This window comes from Drosophila persimilis, unplaced genomic scaffold, assembly GCF_003286085.1.
Source record: "Drosophila persimilis strain 14011-0111.01,24,50 unplaced genomic scaffold, DperRS2 tig00000863-arrow-arrow-pilon, whole genome shotgun sequence".
Taxonomy (NCBI): domain Eukaryota; kingdom Metazoa; phylum Arthropoda; class Insecta; order Diptera; family Drosophilidae; genus Drosophila; species Drosophila persimilis.
Window position 1 is genome coordinate 544,055 of NW_020825364.1, and position 17,425 is coordinate 561,479.

General features: G+C 47.3%; 2 protein-coding genes across 3 annotated transcripts; both read left to right on the plus strand.

Moving 5' to 3' along the window:
* Positions 1–277: 277 nt before the first annotated feature.
* On the plus strand, positions 278–6,821 carry LOC6599519 (poly(U)-binding-splicing factor half pint). The gene is made up of 5 exons (XM_002024611.2): positions 278–351; positions 808–901; positions 4,207–4,501; positions 4,763–5,266; positions 5,339–6,821. Exons 1-5 carry the CDS (start codon positions 349–351, stop codon positions 6,402–6,404), a joined length of 1,962 nt encoding a protein of 653 aa, XP_002024647.1. The 5' UTR covers positions 278–348; the 3' UTR covers positions 6,405–6,821.
* Positions 6,822–7,503: 682 nt separating this feature from the next.
* On the plus strand, positions 7,504–11,489 carry LOC6599520 (protein zer-1 homolog). 2 transcript variants are annotated; one of them, XM_026993593.1, is made up of 10 exons: positions 7,505–7,682; positions 8,486–8,837; positions 8,905–9,713; positions 9,789–9,913; positions 9,997–10,168; positions 10,248–10,409; positions 10,478–10,639; positions 10,709–10,858; positions 10,937–11,182; positions 11,259–11,489. In XM_026993593.1, exons 2-10 carry the CDS (start codon positions 8,534–8,536, stop codon positions 11,424–11,426), a joined length of 2,298 nt encoding a protein of 765 aa, XP_026849394.1. In that variant the 5' UTR covers positions 7,505–7,682; positions 8,486–8,533; the 3' UTR covers positions 11,427–11,489. The 2 variants fall into 2 exon arrangements, with proteins under 2 accessions (XP_002024648.1, XP_026849394.1); XM_002024612.2 differs by having other exon boundaries at positions 7,504–7,682; positions 10,709–11,182.
* The last annotated feature ends 5,936 nt before the right edge of the window (positions 11,490–17,425 follow it).

Below are 17,425 nucleotides of genomic sequence, written 5' to 3' on the forward strand. Positions count from 1 at the left end.
TCTATTAAATTTCATATTCAACGGTATATCCAACGGAAATCAGTTAGGTAGAAAATTGATTATGTGGGCATAGCTAAGCGTTCTATATATCTAGTAATATTCCACGGAATAGCAAAAACGAGCAATATGTAAAAAATAACTTTAGCTCGTCAGTATATTTATGGTATATTTTTCAAATGAGACGGTATATCTTGGTATATTTCAGAGGGTCATATACGTTATCGATACGTCTGCGGTCACACTGATCGTATCCATCTTGACAATTTTTTCGCAAAGTCAATTTTTATTTCGACAAAAATCAACAAATAAACCGTAACTTGCGAATATTATTAGCGAAAAATCGAAAGCATGGTAAGCTCCGGCAAATTTCGAGTGCAGTAAACGTGAGGGAATACTTTTTGGGGCAATTATTGGCGTCGCGTGCCTTGCAGGCTGTAGATTTTGCGCATTTTTTTTTCGGTCCGACTCGATTTTTTTTTTGCGATGTAGGGTGAAATGGAAATGGTGTATGCATGAAATAATGTACCCGGTGGACATCTTGTGTGTTGGGGCATATCATATGTGGAATGTGCAGCTGCATGACCTTGCCAATAATGGCATGTATGGTGCACAGGGGACGCCGACGTCATAGTACCGTACGGCAGGCAGTGTGTGTATCCATAGGCCACGCGCATACCCGCCGCCGCACCGCCTCATGGGCCGCAAGGCCCGCCTCATGCATGGGCACGGGGAGTAGCAGGAGCATATAGCAATATAGCAATTTAACCATTATTAAACCCATCATCAATCCCATTTTTCACATTACAGGGCAGCAACGACAGAGCCTCCAGATCCCCACGTTCGGATGATCAGCGCGAAATTACGGAGATGCCAGCCACAAAGCGAACGCGCTCCGACTCGGGTAAGTGTCTTGTCCGGCATGGATCTACAACAGATCCACAACAGAGATATATATATGTATGCCTTCTCCTATGTATATGTATACGTACACGTATGTATTATATTCAGCATGTACTATGTTAGAAATGGAAACAAATCAAATCAAATCAAATCAAAGCAAAGCAAAGCAAGCGCCCCCCTCCCCCTAAGGCATATAGGCATATGCTCTCTCTCTCTGTGTGTGTGTATGTACTCTTATATATACATATATTTACATATGTTTGTGTATGGATAATAATCTATAAGTTCATTTGGTAAATCGTGGGTTAAAGAAGACTGAAACTGAAGAGGCGGCTAAATTGTAATTGTATTTTGGTTTCTCCTAAGCATAAAACAAAACAAAAAACATATTTTGTAAAACACACATCTCTATATATATTTCTCTACTACTTGTACTTCTACTCCGTCGCATCTTTACGGGCAGCACCTGACGCCACTAAATAATCGGTTTTTCTTTTGTTCTGCTTAAGTAATTGCAGACTTCATAAACGCACGATGAACTCGAACACTCAAGTGAGGTGTGAGGTGAGGTGAGAGTCGAAAAACTATAGCGAAAACGTATCAATCAAGTGTGTGTGTCAGACAATGCGATCCGATCCGAACCGAACCGAACCGATCCCCAAAGCAAATTGCAAGCGACCCAAGAGTATATGCTAAATATACTATGTATATATATATCTATCGATCAGTAGATATATGCAATCTAAAACTGAAACTGAATATCAGAATAGGGAATATCATCGCCGTGAATGCAGAATGAAACTCCAGAACTAATAAAAAAAAATACAAATAAAATCAAACTCCAAAATATGCAGCATACCATATATAACTATATCTCTCTCTTTCTCTTTCTTCTATATCTCTCTTTTTTATTTTCTGTAAGCGTTTTTATCTCTTTTTAAGTTTGTGTTCCGCCATATATAAGACATATAAAAGTTCCATATAACCGGGTATACGAGATCGAGAGAGAGATGTCCAATTAGATAACTCCACTACTACTACTACTACTACTACTACTACTACCACCAACCACCACCACCAAAAATCAGCCACAAACAGCCCAAGCCAGAAACATCATCACGCGCGAACCAATACGCAATTGATCCACGCATTAATTCAAGTATTCAACCAAGAATCCTCCGCTTCTTCTAACAAAACAACAAGCCAAGCCAGCCGTCGTCGTGGTTAGCAGCTGCCCTGCTAGACAGCCAGCCAGCCAGCCGAGGGACTCTGACTGCTCCTGGTCCTCTGTGCCATATACATTTTACATTAAGTACCAAGTATTTTGTGTGTGTTTCGTCATATATATCGATAGAGATAGATAGATAGATAGATAGTTGTTTATAGAACGCTAGAGCAAGAGGAGTACACCATAGCATTGTCCGTCGTTATCCTTTTATACATGCATATCATATGTATCTTCGGGGGAATGGGAATCAGTTTGGATTCCATACACCCCCCCTCATCCATCACACGATGATCCGCACGATCCACGATAACAAGTCCTTTATTCGCCTGAATCAGAGTGACTCCTTTTTTGGGCCACACAGCAGCCTATCCCTAGATAAAAGCATATCCCTTGAACAACAATTAACTAAAGATCAGACTAAAGAATTAATCAAAGCACACAGTATGATAAGGATGATGATGGTGATGATGATGATAATGATGATGATTATAATGATGATTATTTGAGGTAGGGCGGAGCAGAAAACTTAACCAACTTAAAAACATATTGTTGCTCTTATTATCGTTTCAGCGTCTTGTTTTCTTTTTTTATTTTTCTCTTTTTTATCACAAATGAGCAATGTATAAATGTGTGACCCTCTTCTTCAAGTCAATTACCACGCCCCCCAACTCATGGAAACCGTATCGCAAAAAACGCACATAAGGTCGCTTATAATTTCTAATTTTTATAAAAAATATTTCCTCCCACCCAGAGCTGAGCACACGTGAATTTGGGCCGAAAATCCCCATATCCCTGGCCCTGGTCCTGGTCCTGGCGCCGGCTCCCTACCGTTTTGTGTGCGATTTTCCTTGCTCTAATCATCGCGGGAGGATGGGGATTTTCGCTGGTTCCGTATGCCCAGCTCTTGTTATGGTATATTTGTATCGATTTGTATCGATTGACAGCAATCGAAATCAATCGAACAACTATCGGATATATTGCAAAATCGGATGTGTGTGGACTTGATAATCGATATATCTACATGCATATTGTATATCTATTTGATGTAAATGTACACACGCCCCCACACACACACACGTACAATCTATCTATCCCTCCAGCACTACTACTACTACTTGTACTTCTATTACGTATATCAATCTGAATACCTACCTATCTGCCTATCGATAAGCCTAGCGAATATGTTTTATTTGATCGGGTGCTTTCTCTCTTTTTTATTCTTGCATTTTCCAGCCCTAACACAAATAAATGACAAAAACACATGCCCCCCATCTGCCCGATAAACGATTACCGGTAAACGATAAGCGATAAGCGATAGAATCGAAATCGATATGAAATAGATAAGATATGAAATCGAACCGAAACTCCATACATCTCCAAACCAAGCGAGAAAGTGAGGCAAAAGTGACGCTGCGCTCACTGGATCGAATCGATCCGTGCACACGAAATGTCATTTAATGTACCCTAAGTAACTGTACTCAGCAACGATAACGATAGCACACACCGATTACAGTCGTTCAATCGAATCGAAAGCATGGCCCCATATATGGCTTCAAAATCCGCTCAAGCTGAATGAATCTCCAGCCTCCTCAGAAATCAGAAAAAAAACAAAACAAAAATCCTCTCCAGCAGCCATGCCATGCCATGCCCACATCCACTCTGTCTCTCTCTCTATAATTATTAACAATTTTCTTTCTTATTTTTTTTTCTTCTTTTTTTGTCTTCATCTTTCTTGCAGGCAGCAGGCAGTTTTTGTCTTTATTTCCAAACAATTTCAAACGCAAACTCTTGACAAAATGCACTTTCGTTGTTCCAACTGTTGTTTGCCACCGAGTTGTGCCTTTGGAAAACAAAAAACAATAATAAAAACACAAAAAACAAAAAAAAAACAGACAAAAACCCCGAACAGAATCAAAAAAGAAAAGAAAACTAAAGCTAAAACTAAAACTAAAAAGAACAAATTGCATAGCAGATGATGTGATCCATGATGATGAAACTGAAAACTGAACTGAAAATCCCCCCCATACCCCATCCCCCCTCTCTGTATGAGATGCACTAATCGGTCTGTCCAATTCTAGGCAAGTCCACGGATTCGAAAATTCCCTACCTTTCGCAGCCTCTGTATGACCTGAAGCAGACGGGCGATGTTAAGTTTGGGCCCGGGACACGCTCCGCCCTGCTGGGTCTGCTGGGCGGGGCCCTGCCGAAGCTCACGTCGGAGCAGCATGACCTGGTCAGCAAGGCCAAGAAATATGCCATGGAGCAGAGCATCAAGATGGTGCTCATGAAGCAGACACTGGCCCACCAGCAGCAGCAATTGGCCACGCAACGCACCCAAGTCCAACGCCAACAGGCATTGGCATTGATGTGCAGGTTAGTAGCTCAGTAGATCCGTGCATCCCACGGCACTTACTCGCCAAATACAAATTGTAATGTGATGTAAAACATTTGAAAATGAGTTGTGAAATGGTGTCTCTTCCCATGGCTGTGGCTTCGAGTTACTGAAGGCAGTCGCCCGGGCGGCAGTCATTAAGTGTGCGCTCTCTTAGCTGATAAGATCTGATTGCAGTCCGATGTGCCTGCGCTTTGACACCTCCAAGAAACCTATTAACTCGAAATGCCCTTCCATTCCAGAGTATACGTCGGCAGCATATCGTTTGAGCTCAAAGAGGACACTATTCGCGTGGCATTCACCCCCTTCGGTCCCATCAAGTCCATCAACATGTCCTGGGATCCCATCACACAGAAGCACAAGGGATTCGCGTTCGTAGAGTACGAAATACCCGAGGGAGCCCAGCTGGCCCTCGAACAGATGAATGGCGCCCTAATGGGTGGCCGCAACATCAAGGTGGGGCGCCCGAGCAACATGCCACAGGCCCAACAGGTCATCGATGAGGTGCAGGAGGAGGCAAAGAGCTTTAACCGCATCTACGTGGCCTCCATCCATCCGGATCTGTCCGAGGAGGATATCAAGAGCGTGTTCGAGGCCTTCGGACCCATCCTCTACTGCAAACTGGCACAGGGCACGTCGCTGCACACGCACAAGGGCTACGGCTTCATCGAGTATGCCAACAAACAGGCCATGGACGAGGCCATTGCCAGCATGAATCTTTTCGATTTGGGCGGACAGTTGCTCCGGTGAGTTCGCACTTGCAGTTGCACCTCCGTTTTAAATGTATATCTAATCTCCAATCTCTATTCGTCTTGCAGAGTGGGTCGCTCCATTACACCGCCCAATGCCCTGGCCTGTCCCACAACAAATTCGACCATGCCCACGGCTGCGGCGGTGGCGGCAGCCGCTGCAACGGCCAAGATCCAGGCCTTGGATGCGGTGGCCAGCAATGCCGTGCTGGGTCTCTCGCAGCACCCAACAAACCTCGGAATGGCTGCCGGGGCAGTGGTCACGAAGGTGGGCAACATGCCTCTGGTGAATGCTGCCACATCGGCGGCTGCCCTCAATCCGGGCTTGGCCATGCCAGCCGCTCCCGTGGCGGCTCTGCTTCCTCCTGGAATCTTCCAGGCTCCGACCCCAGTGACGCCCAGTCTCCTGGGCGTGCCCGCGGGACTCCAGCCTCTGCAGGCCGTCGTTCCGTCACTGCCGCCGCCTGCTCTGCTGGCCACGCCCACACTGCCTCTGCCCGGAACCGGACTGGGTGTGGGAGGAGTGGGCGTTGGCATGGGCGTGGGTGTGCTTCCCACGGTGGCCGCCCCGTCCTTGGCCAGCGTCGAGGCCACCAACGGAGCTTCGGTGGCCATTGCCGTGTCGGCGGCTGCCAATAATGCAGCGGCCACCGCCGCCAATCTCTCAGAGAACATCAAGAAGGCCCACGAGAAGCAGCAGGAGGAGCTGCAGAAGAAGCTGATGGACGAGGGCGATGTGCAGACGCTGCAGCAGCAGGAGAACATGTCCATCAAGGGCCAGAGTGCCCGCCAGCTGGTCATGCAGCGGCTGATGAGGCCAACGGACTCGCGTGTCATAATCCTGCGCAACATGGTGGGCCCCGAGGACGTGGACGAGACCCTGCAGGAGGAGATCCAAGAGGAGTGCAGCAAATTCGGCACCGTCAGCCGCGTCATCATCTTCAACGAGAAGCAGACGGAGAACGAGGACGACGACGAGGCCGAGATCATAGTGAAAATCTTCGTCGAGTTCTCTGCCGGAGCCGAGGCGCAACGCGGCAAGGAGGCCCTGCACGGACGATTCTTTGGCGGACGGCGGGTTGTCGCCGAGCTGTACGATCAGGGTGTCTTCGACCAGGGCGATTTGTCTGGCTGAGATTGAGAGGGACGCTTCGATTCTAATTTAGGTTATAGCATTCTTCTGACCTTAATTCTGTCATTTTTTTACTTAGAACTTAAATGCAAGTTTATTTATTATGTGAGCCCCGGCACGAGAGTTGTTAATTGGTTGCCGTTGTCCTATCGCCAGGACCACCCAGATTATGAATATAATGAGATGTTTCTGCAACGCAGTGATTTAGATTTAAAGAATTAGTAGTCCCCCGAGAGAAAGCAATAGGAATAGTCGTTTTTTGTGTGTTATCGAGGCGCATGCTTTCCCCTCCAGCACACAGACACACACACACACAAACTGACACAGACACTGAAGCGGAAAACTAAAAAATTTTTGCGTGTACATTTGATTATTTCAGCGCTTAACTTACAATAAAATAAAGTCTAGTTACCCATTAAACGATGGCTTTTTTAAATGTCAATGGTTGTAAAGTTGGCGCGACGGAGTCCTTGTGACCTTGCCCAGAACCGGATTGAGCTTACGTTATTTTTAATACTTTTCGGTATTTTTCGAGGTCAAACTTGAGACGACGGTATCTTTACGATATAATGATATATTCGATCCATTTCATCTATTAAACTTAATTTTAAAAGGTATATTTAAGAAAAAATGGTATAGAAACTTCCATCGCAGGTTTGTGGAATTTTCGCTATCACAAATCGGGTTTCCGAGCACCACTTGATAGCATATAAATCCTAGTCACTCATTCACTTTCAAAAAATTCAACTTTGGCGCTCAAGTTTGGCGGGACTTCCGAAAACGGTTGACAAGATACAAGTAAGAAATGACGTGACATTCCACAATACAATACAAATTGGTTCTTAAAAGTAGCTAATCTGGTAGAAAATGTATTTATCAGGGCTGAGGGTTCTATCTAGCTAGTAATATTCGACGGAATATGAAAAACGAGGAACACGTTTAAAATAACTCAAATTCGTCAGTATATTTTCGGAATATTTTGAAAAGGTGAAAGTATATTTCGGTATATTTCTGAGGGTCAGAAAGTATATTTGATCGAGGAGCCCGCGGTCACACTGCCTAGAACTCGTACAAAGAAAATAGAAATCAAAAAAATAATAATGAAGTGATTTGACGTCGAAAAACGCAGCAAATACAATTGTTGGCGCAACTTAAGTGCTGTGCCTAGGCAATTAGTGCTACGCATGCAACGCAGGACAGTTCGAACCAATATTAAAACGAAAGACAAACTCGAGCGCATCGCAATAGGAGCGAGGTATTTTGCTGGCTGACAAGAAAAAGGTACATAAAGTTGTGATGATGATCTGATCCCCCCCCAAAAAGCTGCGCTGCTGCACATTCTCGGACCCTTTCAGCTGTTGTGGGGACGGGACTAGTGATTGACTAGTGACTGCTGCTGTTGCTGCTACTAGGAGGACTGTCGCCCCCTGTCCCTGTACAAAAACGCGATAAGGCCAGACAGAGTGTCTGTCGCTCGCTGGCGCTTGCAAGCGTTTTTTCAATAACTACTACGCACCTACACAGAGACACCACGACATACGACAAACGACACAACACGACGCTCGCAAGTAATAGTTTGTTGGCATTTGAGGTGATCCGTAAAGCTCGAATCAGCGAATGCTCGCCTCATAAATATATACAGATTTTCCGCCTGCTTCCGCTTGACTTGGCGCGGGTTCTGTGGCTGCTGCGGCAGCAGACTTTAACCCAAAGCTTAGCCCCGTTGAGGCATAGGCCCCCAGACAAGGCGAGACAATCAATGGATTGAGTCCCGACTTTGTCCTGCATTAGAACACACTCTAAGACAGCACCACACCGCACTCACACTTGTGGGCTTTTAATTGTTTGTTATGTAATTGTTGTTGCTATCGGACATCCGAACATTTGAGCACAGATTAGGGGACACCCCGCACGCCCCCACGCACGTGTCGTGCCATTTGGGAGCGGGGGGAAAGCCTTGACTTGAATTGAATGCTATTCTCGATTTCCATCGATGGCGAAACCCAACCGAACCCAATCTACCCCTCGGAAGAACAGAATAGAACGTTCTTTGATGAATCATAGATACTTTCATTTACCATTAGACACACACCATTGAGTCACTGGCGGATAGCAAACAAATCGTGCCCAAGATGAGCTGTAAGGTGCGATTGATGGAGGACGGCTCACTGGACGAGGAGCCGCTGACACTGAAGGAGATTGCCTACCAGAAGCTGTGCAACAATCTGGACATCATCAGCAGCTGTCGGCCGGACAACAATCAACGTCTGCTGAATGCCGGCATTGTGCTGCCCAATGAGATATGCGATGGCTTTCTGGAGAACTATCAGAGGTTCAACAGGCCCCTGGACGATAATGTCATAAAGCTATTCGAAGACACACAGCGCACATCGCTGAAGATTGTTAATCTACGCAACAGCACACTCAGCAGCAGGGGTAAAGACTTTAAATGGTGATCATCGCCTTTCCGTAAATGATTTGTTTGTTTTGTTTTTTATTGTAGGATTGGAGACTCTGATGCGCCACAAACTGTTTGCCCTGTCCATGTGGTATTGCGACATGATCACCGTGAACTCGCATCACCTGCTGGCCCACTATGGCGACAGCTTGCGCTCCTTGGAGCTGGGCATTAGCTCCCATCTGCTGCAGTATGCCGAGCCGAATGAGAAGGAGCCGGTGGACTTTCAGCTGACATGTCCGCATCTGCGGCGTCTCGTCCTCAACGGCGTGGTGATGCACCATCGTCTGCAGTTCGCCCATCTGCATGACCTGGGGCATCTGGACCTCACCTCCTGTGTGCTGGCCAACTTCAGCTTGGAGGCGTTGGTAATGCTACCGAACCTCCACACCCTGATCCTGTTCAATGTGTGGCCGATCGCCAATCAACTGCATGCCATCTGCTGCCTGCGACGCCTGTGCACGCTCGACATCTCCATATCCAGCTCGGGTAATGGCCACGGCACCTACGATCTGCCCGATCAGACGCTGGAAATGCTAATGGATAATCTGCGCCATCTGACACACCTGGATATCTCAGGCACGAATTTAGCCGGCAACGGGGTGGCCACCAAGGAGTCCACGAATGCCAATGCCAATACGAAAATGGAACAGCAGCACTTTGCCCTCACGGACATACCAGGCCTGGCGTCCCGCACCCAACGACCGCTGCAGTTCCTCGGGCTCTACCATACGGCCCACTGGGCATGCAAGCGCCACGATATACCCGCACTCGAGGTGGCTGGCGATACCAATGAGCAGCAAATACTAACAGCAGCTCGTTACTACCACGACAGACCCGTCCTCCTGACAAGGGTACGAACAGACGAAGAGACAGGTTTCTGTGAAGCTCATGAATCCCTCATTGATTTGTCTTCCTTTTCTGTTTAGGTACTCAACGATCTGTACCATCTGTTTCGATTTGAGAACTGCAAGGACATACACACAGCACTGGATGCTGTGCTCTCAGCCATGGATCGGCATCTAAAGTTCAAGCACATGCAAATCTCTGGGAGGTAAGATTGCCTTTGCCCTTGCCCTTGCCTTTCACAATTGGGAGGCTAATGATACGTTTTCTTTTTGCTTGTTCCTTTTGCAGTGCCACACTGTTCTACATCGTTAAGGGCAGGGAGCGCTCAAAGTTTGGCACTTTGCTGCGCAACCACATCATACGCACGCTGCTCAATGGCATGGAAATGCATCACACGGACGATACAATGCTGCGGAATGGATATCTGACTCTCACACAGTTCCACATGCCAGCCGATGTGGTAAGAACCGAAATCGAAAGACATCTTGCTGCTTTCCCTGCCAATTGATTGATTGTTCTCTGCTTTTTCGTTTGAATAGCTGTTTGAGTACGAACGTCTGATTAAGATACTGCTGCACGGGGTGTCGGAGACAGAGCAGGAGGGATTCGTTCAGCGTATTGCCATCTATTTGCTGAACACTCTGGCCTGCCAGGTGGATGGACGACAGAAGCTCTTCCTGGGCGAATTGGGTGTAGTTAATGTGAGTTCTTGAAGTTGCAATGGATGGAGGGAGGCAGAGACTGTATTAATCATTGATATTGCATATAGACCATGCTGACGCTGATCAAGGATCGCCTCACTCGCTCCGTATTCGATGATGTCATGGAGGTGGCCTGGTCCACCATGTGGAATGTAACCGATGAGACTGCTATTAATTGTAAGAGATTCCTCGATGGACGCGGCATGGAGTATTTCCTTAAATGTTTACACGTGAGCAAAGCCATCCACCATCCACAAAGCATTGAGAAATCCTAAATCCTGCATCTTCTGCGCTCTCAGACCTTTCCCGATCGCGATGAGCTGCTGCGTAACATGATGGGGCTGCTGGGCAATGTGGCAGAGGTCAAATGGCTGCGCCCCAAGCTGATGACACAGGAATTCATAGCGGTGTTCGCCCGTCTGCTGGACTCCTTGAGTGATGGCATCGAGGTGGGTCGAGCGAATGCGATTGCGAGACGAGGGCGACTAGAGAATGGTAATGTTAACCGTGCTAACCTGCGCTTCCAGGTCAGCTACAATGCGGCTGGTGTGCTCGCGCACATTGCATCCGATGGGGCCAATGCCTGGACCATCAAATCGCCCAGCCGGGAGCATGTGCTGCAACGCATGGTGGCAGCCATTGAACGATGGAATATCAAGAGTGAACGGAATATCAACTATCGCAGCTTTGAGCCCATACTCAGTCTGGTGCGCTGCTATGAGACGCCGCAATGCCAGCACTGGGCCGTCTGGGCATTGGCAAATCTGACACAGGTGAGTGTTTGGAAAATAGGATGATTATACCACCCCTGACTTCTGCCTTCTACCTTCTGCCTTCTGCCTGCCATAGGTTTATCCCGAGAAATATTGCCAGCTGGTGGAGCAGGAGAATGGCATACAGATCCTGAACGAGCTGATCGAGCATGAGAGCCCCTACTGTGAGATCAAGCGCATTGCCCGTTTGGTCATCGAACAGTGCGATTCGGGGTCGGGATCAGAGCGTATGGTCGAGGGCTGAGCCAGCGCTCCAACATCAACACCAACACCAACAACACTAACAACACCAACAACAACAACAACAACAACAGCAACAACAACAACAACTGCAACTCCATCTAAATAATTAAATATTAGAAGAATACATCGCGATATGATATGATATGATTAATTGATTGATCTATATCCATATCTGTGTCTGTAACTGTAACTGTAACTGTAGGACTTTGAGTTTTTGTTGTACAATTTTTGTACAATTTGAATAGGCTTTCTCTTTTGTCCTTTCTCCTTATCCCTCTCTGTTTCGTACTTCGTATTTCGTAGTTAAGTGAAAACGTGTTATATTGTTCAAGAGATTCTTACCCCGACTTTTAATGTATAATTCGAGTGCGAAGAGAAGATAAAGATGCCCCGATTAAGGGCAGCCGGAAGACGACAGCAAATAAGCATAATATCCCCCGATACATATACAATTCATAGACTACTATACACATAACATAACATATATATATATATATATATCTGATATATAAATTGTTGTAAGGCAAGCAAGATTATTTTAGGCCCCATCGTGAGGAATGTACATATTGTTAAAAACCGAGAAAACGTAAGAGTTTCGTAGGAGGAACGTACGAAACGTAGCAAAAGAAAAGGCAAAAGCATGAGGCAGCTCCAGATTAAAGAAACAAAATCCTTAAACTGTAATCCGAGTCTTTCTTTGTCTTTAAGCTGTATTTAAAGGAAAACAAAAACAAAAACATACATACTTATATAGGTACATATGTATATCTGTTCGATTCTGTTCCTAGATTTTCGTTTATTCCGATGCTTCCTTCCTGATTTCGTTATTGCATCCGTTCTGCATGGAATACGATATTTGATATGTTTTCTATATTAAGTAGATCCCTAGAACATAAGTCTATAAGTAATGACTGTAAATAATTGCGTGTAACAATTTTTTTTATAGTTTTTTTTTCCCCCCCTCCTTGGCATAAATAATATTTATAACATTGTATGTTATCATTAGTTACACCTTAAACTGTAATCGTTTCTTCTGGGGCCAGAGCACCGGACGTCTAGCAGAGTGCAAAGCGGAGAGACGAGGACCTAAAGACTCTACTCCTTCGCGTGGGAAGCGGAGACCACGTCTGCGTCTGTGAAGTGGAGGCGAGACCTTCTTCCTGTATTTCAATAAAGATACACACACACATGTGTCTCTGCTGCTGTGGCTGTGTGTGTGCACATAAATTGCGGTAGTCGAAGAAGTCTGCGATAGCGAAGGAGGGGAGGTGGGTTGCGTCATGGCGGGGGTGGGTGGCATCGATGACGAAATGCCAACGGGTTGGAAATGACAGCCAAAGCGCATGTGCAGTGGGCACGAACGCGGTCCATCCCCAAAAATAACCCAACCCTTAAGCGCTCTCATTCACCTGCTCTCGCCACACACACTCCCGCCAGTTTCCACTCTCTCTTTTCGCAATGAAGTTGGCGCGCTCTCTGTCACATTTTGCCGCCCGGTGAGGACAGGACGTTCGTTTGTTTATTGTTGAGTCCATGTAAATGTGCTTTAATCGGGGAAAAACAACGGTAAACATAATTAATAAGTCGACAATTAGTGAACTAAAGTAGAGAGCAACACTGAAGCGGTCAAAACTGCATTAAGTTCGAATAATAACAAATCAAAGGCCGGGCCCGGCCCTGTGTTCCGTGTTCCCCTATTCCCATGGTTGCACCCATTCAACGGCATTCGGGAGCAGAGAGGAGAGGAGAGAGAGAAAAACAAGTTTTCATTCACAATCGCAGCGCGAATTTCATTCACAATACGGGAGCAAGCAAGCAATCTTTCAATCAATGGAAATCGAATCGTTTTATTCAATAAATCGTAAACAATAATTAATCCGGCAATTGCTGGCAGTCGGCAGCGGAAAGCAGCAAACGAAATGCAAAACAATTGTTTGCTGGATTCTGCGCAGTCGCGGGTCGCGGGTTGCGGGTCGCGGGCATAACATCAACAAGGAAACTGCAACCGGAACCGGACCCTTGTCGGAATCGCCGCTGCCTTTTGTGGGATCAATAACCTCTCCTCTTATCAGCAGTGCGAAGGGGAGGGAAGGAAGAGTGCAAAAGGTTGCCATGGCAATGAAAAAACACACACACACACACATACACAAGGAAAATAGAGCGAGGAGAATAGAGCAAAACACAAGAGAGACAAACAACAAAAGGAAAAAGAAAACTGTGTTCCATGCATGAAATAGACTAAGGTATTGATTACCAATTTTAGCCTATGATTAAAATGGAATCTAAGTTCTTTCTGGGCCCGCAAAGTAGTGCAACAATTCCAACGAGCGACAAATTGTAACAAATAATTTCACAGGCCACACAACAACAAACTACAGAAAAAGATTTCTCTCTCGACTCTGTCTCTAGGTGGGATTCGAACCACCGCGTAGAGCACAGAGCAGAACAAGAACAAAATCTCGCGCGACTTCTCAGCGGACTCGACCAAACCGACGGCAATTCTTTTGGGCTCTTAATGCCACATGAAGCCCGAAAGCTTTCAAGCCAAAAGCTTGCCGGCGAAGCTTTTCGTAAACATTTTATTTATTGTAAATTTATTGTATTCCTTTATTCGCAGAAACAAAAGACTGTTTTACAATCACTACTCTAAGACCACCCCAAAAAAAGAGGAAAAATAGGAAAAAGATCAAACCTGGATAGCAACGTAGTGCATGAGCATGTGGCCTGGCTCCGAGCGAGGCAGCTCGCGGGCCCTGGAGATCATCCCCACGAGTCAGCAGAATGCAGGCGGTAGTAGTCAGCAGGAGACGCTGGCCGATATCGAGCATATATCCACCATAGCTGGATCGCTGGCCTCCATTGGGTCCATATCGCACACGCAAATGAGATATGTAAGTCCTCCAAAATGATAGCTGAAAGGAGATCTGTTAATACTTTGCACTTCCCAGCAATGTACAAACGATGCCGGCTACGATACGGAACATACCTCCCTAAACTCGGACTTCGACGAGGCTGAACTGCGCAGGGAACTGCTGAGAGATGTGAGTTCTGATGAGTTCTGATGCAGCAGGCACCCCACTAATCATGTACTTTCTTTTGTTTCTACCTCCACAGAAATGGAAACTCCTCTTTGATATGGTAATTACGGCAGGGATTCCCCTCTCCAAGATCTAGCCAAGACTGAACCCGTCTTTCTTTCGTTTGCAGTTCGATCCTGAAGGTTTTGGTGAAATATGCGTCACGGAATTCTTATTGGCCCTCACATCGCCGGAGTTCCTCTCCCAAGTGCCTATGAACAAGCGAGAGCTGCTGCTGGAGCGTGCCAAGAAGGCCCAAACGCCCACTGGCCCCGGCTATGTGACGTTCCAGGACTTTGTGAATGTGGTGAGTGCTGTGCTCCATCTACGGCCCATGTGCACCGAATACAACATCAAACTCGATTTAAGTGCAAACACAGGTGCAAGGTATGTGCGCCTCGGATTCCTCGGAATCGTCGGAATCCTCGCAATCCTCCGGTTGGGCTCGTGTTCAAACAGAGTGCAAAAGGAAGGACACCACACACCGCACCACACCACACCACACCACACCACACCACACCACACACTCTTGTTTGGCAAATGCAAAAAGTACGCTCGGCAAATAGACGCTGCCGCTGTCGCTGGCTCCTGCCTCCTACCGCCGTCCTTTCCCTCTGACTCCTTTGGGGCCGAGTGAGCGTTACGCCCGGCTGGACATTTGATTGTTTGCCTGGTCGTCGTGCTGCTGCTGTTTGTCCTGATGTGGTGCTTACTTACATTGATCGAAAAGAGTGTCCAGCTCAGTGCAGGGCAGGGCCAGGCCCAGGTCGGCGTGGCTTTCCCTTTTAAGCTCGGCTGCAGCTGTTGCCACCTCTGCACTGACTTCTTTTGGATTTAGCTTTGATTGGCAATCGTACTACGTACTATTGCATTTTGATTGATTCTCCCCAGTTGATTGGCATGCACACATGAGGACAGACAGACAGACACACACACACACTACACTCTATGCATAATCAATTCCTGAGTGTGTGCCCCACCCCCACCCTCTTTCTTCGACTTCGACTTCAATTGTTTGCCCAAAGTGTCCTCAAAGTCATGAATTAGCCATGGCCATCAGCAGCAGGACAATGCCTCTATTTGCCTTCTATCTTTGTGTCCTTTGCTCGCTCGCTCTCTCTCTATCTCTCTCTCCTTCTCTCTTTCTCTCTGTGTGTGTTTTAGTCTAACGGTAATTGTGGATGAGCGCTCCTACGGAGGTGCGGTGCCCTTTTCTTTGCACAATGCACAATGCACATCCCCTGTGAGGACATTATTAGGTCCTTGTTTGGTCACTGCCTAATGCATTTGTTATTCCAATTGTGGGTCCTGCCTCCGCCCCTGCTGCCGTTGCTGCTGCTGCTGTTGCTGCCTTTTGTCTGTGGCATTCATATCTTTAGCATCAATCTGGAGATCCTTGTTGCAATCTTTCGTTCGTAGACAACATATTTCCACTTAATTATAAATTTCAATGATCTGCAACTGGCAGTGTGGATGCTGGATGCTTGATGGTGAATGGTGGGGATACCATATGGGCCAGTGAGAAGCAGGACCTGCCTTCGAGCGAAGGAATGCTCCGAACGATGTCTGCTCTGGCAATGCGACATGCATAATGCAGAGAGCCGCTGCTGCCGCCGCTGCTGCTGCTGCTGCTGCAATGGAGATTGCCCTCCGATGATGATGATTGTTGAATTTTTAACAAAAGCTCGCACGTGACAAATCCTTTTATGGCAGCGCAGAGAGCCCTGGGACATGGGACATGGGACATGGAACATGGTGGGGGCACCACCGATGATGACCACAGTGATGGTAGCGACGACGACGACGACGCCACCGAGGGGCAGATATGTGTTGAACGTTATGACAACTGGTAGGCACGAGGCGGCTGCTGCCGCGACTGGTCTGTCGTTTGTCTTCCGACGACGGCGACGGCGACGGCAACGGCGAAGAAGAGGCCGCATCTGGCATCAGGCACACAGCAGGAGACTACCGGCAGCCGGTCAAGAATCAATCTGATGCGTGCGCTGGCCACCACAACGAACACGGGATGCCCTAGGACGAGTAGAATTTAGTAGAATATTATTATCAAAGAATTGAAAGGGCCACAAACCGTGGGTGTCGGGCATCGGTTATCTGGCTATCCGGGTATCCGGGTATTGGTAATTCCATTCTTAAGTCCCGCTTTGACCTTCTTTGAGGCTCCCCGTCCCTGGCGAAAAGGGTAAGCACTTTTAATTGCAGTCGGAAAGAAGAATCGGGCAGGGCAGCAAAAAGCAAGAACGCCGCCAAGGAGCATTCTTGCATTAATCAGAAAGTCAACGGAGCTGCCAAGCATTCGATCATTCGATCATATAGCAACCGGGCCCCGGCCCCGGCCCCGGCCCCGTACCAGTGGCACGGCCTGGTCTCTCCCCATTATCATAATCAGGAGACGCAGCTGGCAGACGCCAAAGCTCCCAGCTTCAGCTCCCAGCTCCAGCTACAGCGCTAACCAGCTGAACCTGAACCTGAACCCGAGACCGAACCTGTGCCGAGCACGCACCAAGAAATTCCAGCGGCTTGTCTTGAATGGGGGCCACTGTCGTGTGGAGAGTGGGTCTCCTCTGTGCTGGAATGCACAGCCAGCCAGCCAGCCAGCCAGTCAGCCAGCCAGCTGCTGCTTCTACATCGAAGATCGAGTTTATTGAATAAACATTCGCGAGTAGAGCTCCAGCTCCATCCTCCGCCGCGGTGGCGTCTGCTGCTGCTGCTGCTCCTTCTGTTGATCTTCAGCTCCGATAGGCGGCGGGAATCAGATCAGATTCGGACTTTGGAGTCCGCTGCTTGGAGTGCCTGGCTCCTTCTCCTTCCTCTTGCATCTTCTGATTCTGTTTCTGTTTCTGGTAGGTGCAAAATGCCTTGCGCCTTGGGCTCAGGGGACGCCTGGCAGAAAACCTGGAGGCGA

Bases quoted from the DNA above. Each gene is read 5' to 3' on its own strand.
- LOC6599520 (XM_002024612.2), top strand. From the start codon at position 8,534: ATGAGCTGTAAGGTGCGATTGATGGAGGACGGCTCACTGGACGAGGAG. The intron at 8,838-8,904 runs GTAAAGACTTTA...TTTTTATTGTAG, and splicing joins CAGCACACTCAGCAGCAGGG to GATTGGAGACTCTGATGCGC. The intron at 10,410-10,477 runs GTGAGTTCTTGA...TATTGCATATAG, and splicing joins GCGAATTGGGTGTAGTTAAT to ACCATGCTGACGCTGATCAA.
- LOC6599519 (XM_002024611.2), top strand. The intron at 902-4,206 runs GTAAGTGTCTTG...GTCCAATTCTAG, and splicing joins GCGAACGCGCTCCGACTCGG to GCAAGTCCACGGATTCGAAA. The intron at 4,502-4,762 runs GTTAGTAGCTCA...CTTCCATTCCAG, and splicing joins GCATTGGCATTGATGTGCAG to AGTATACGTCGGCAGCATAT.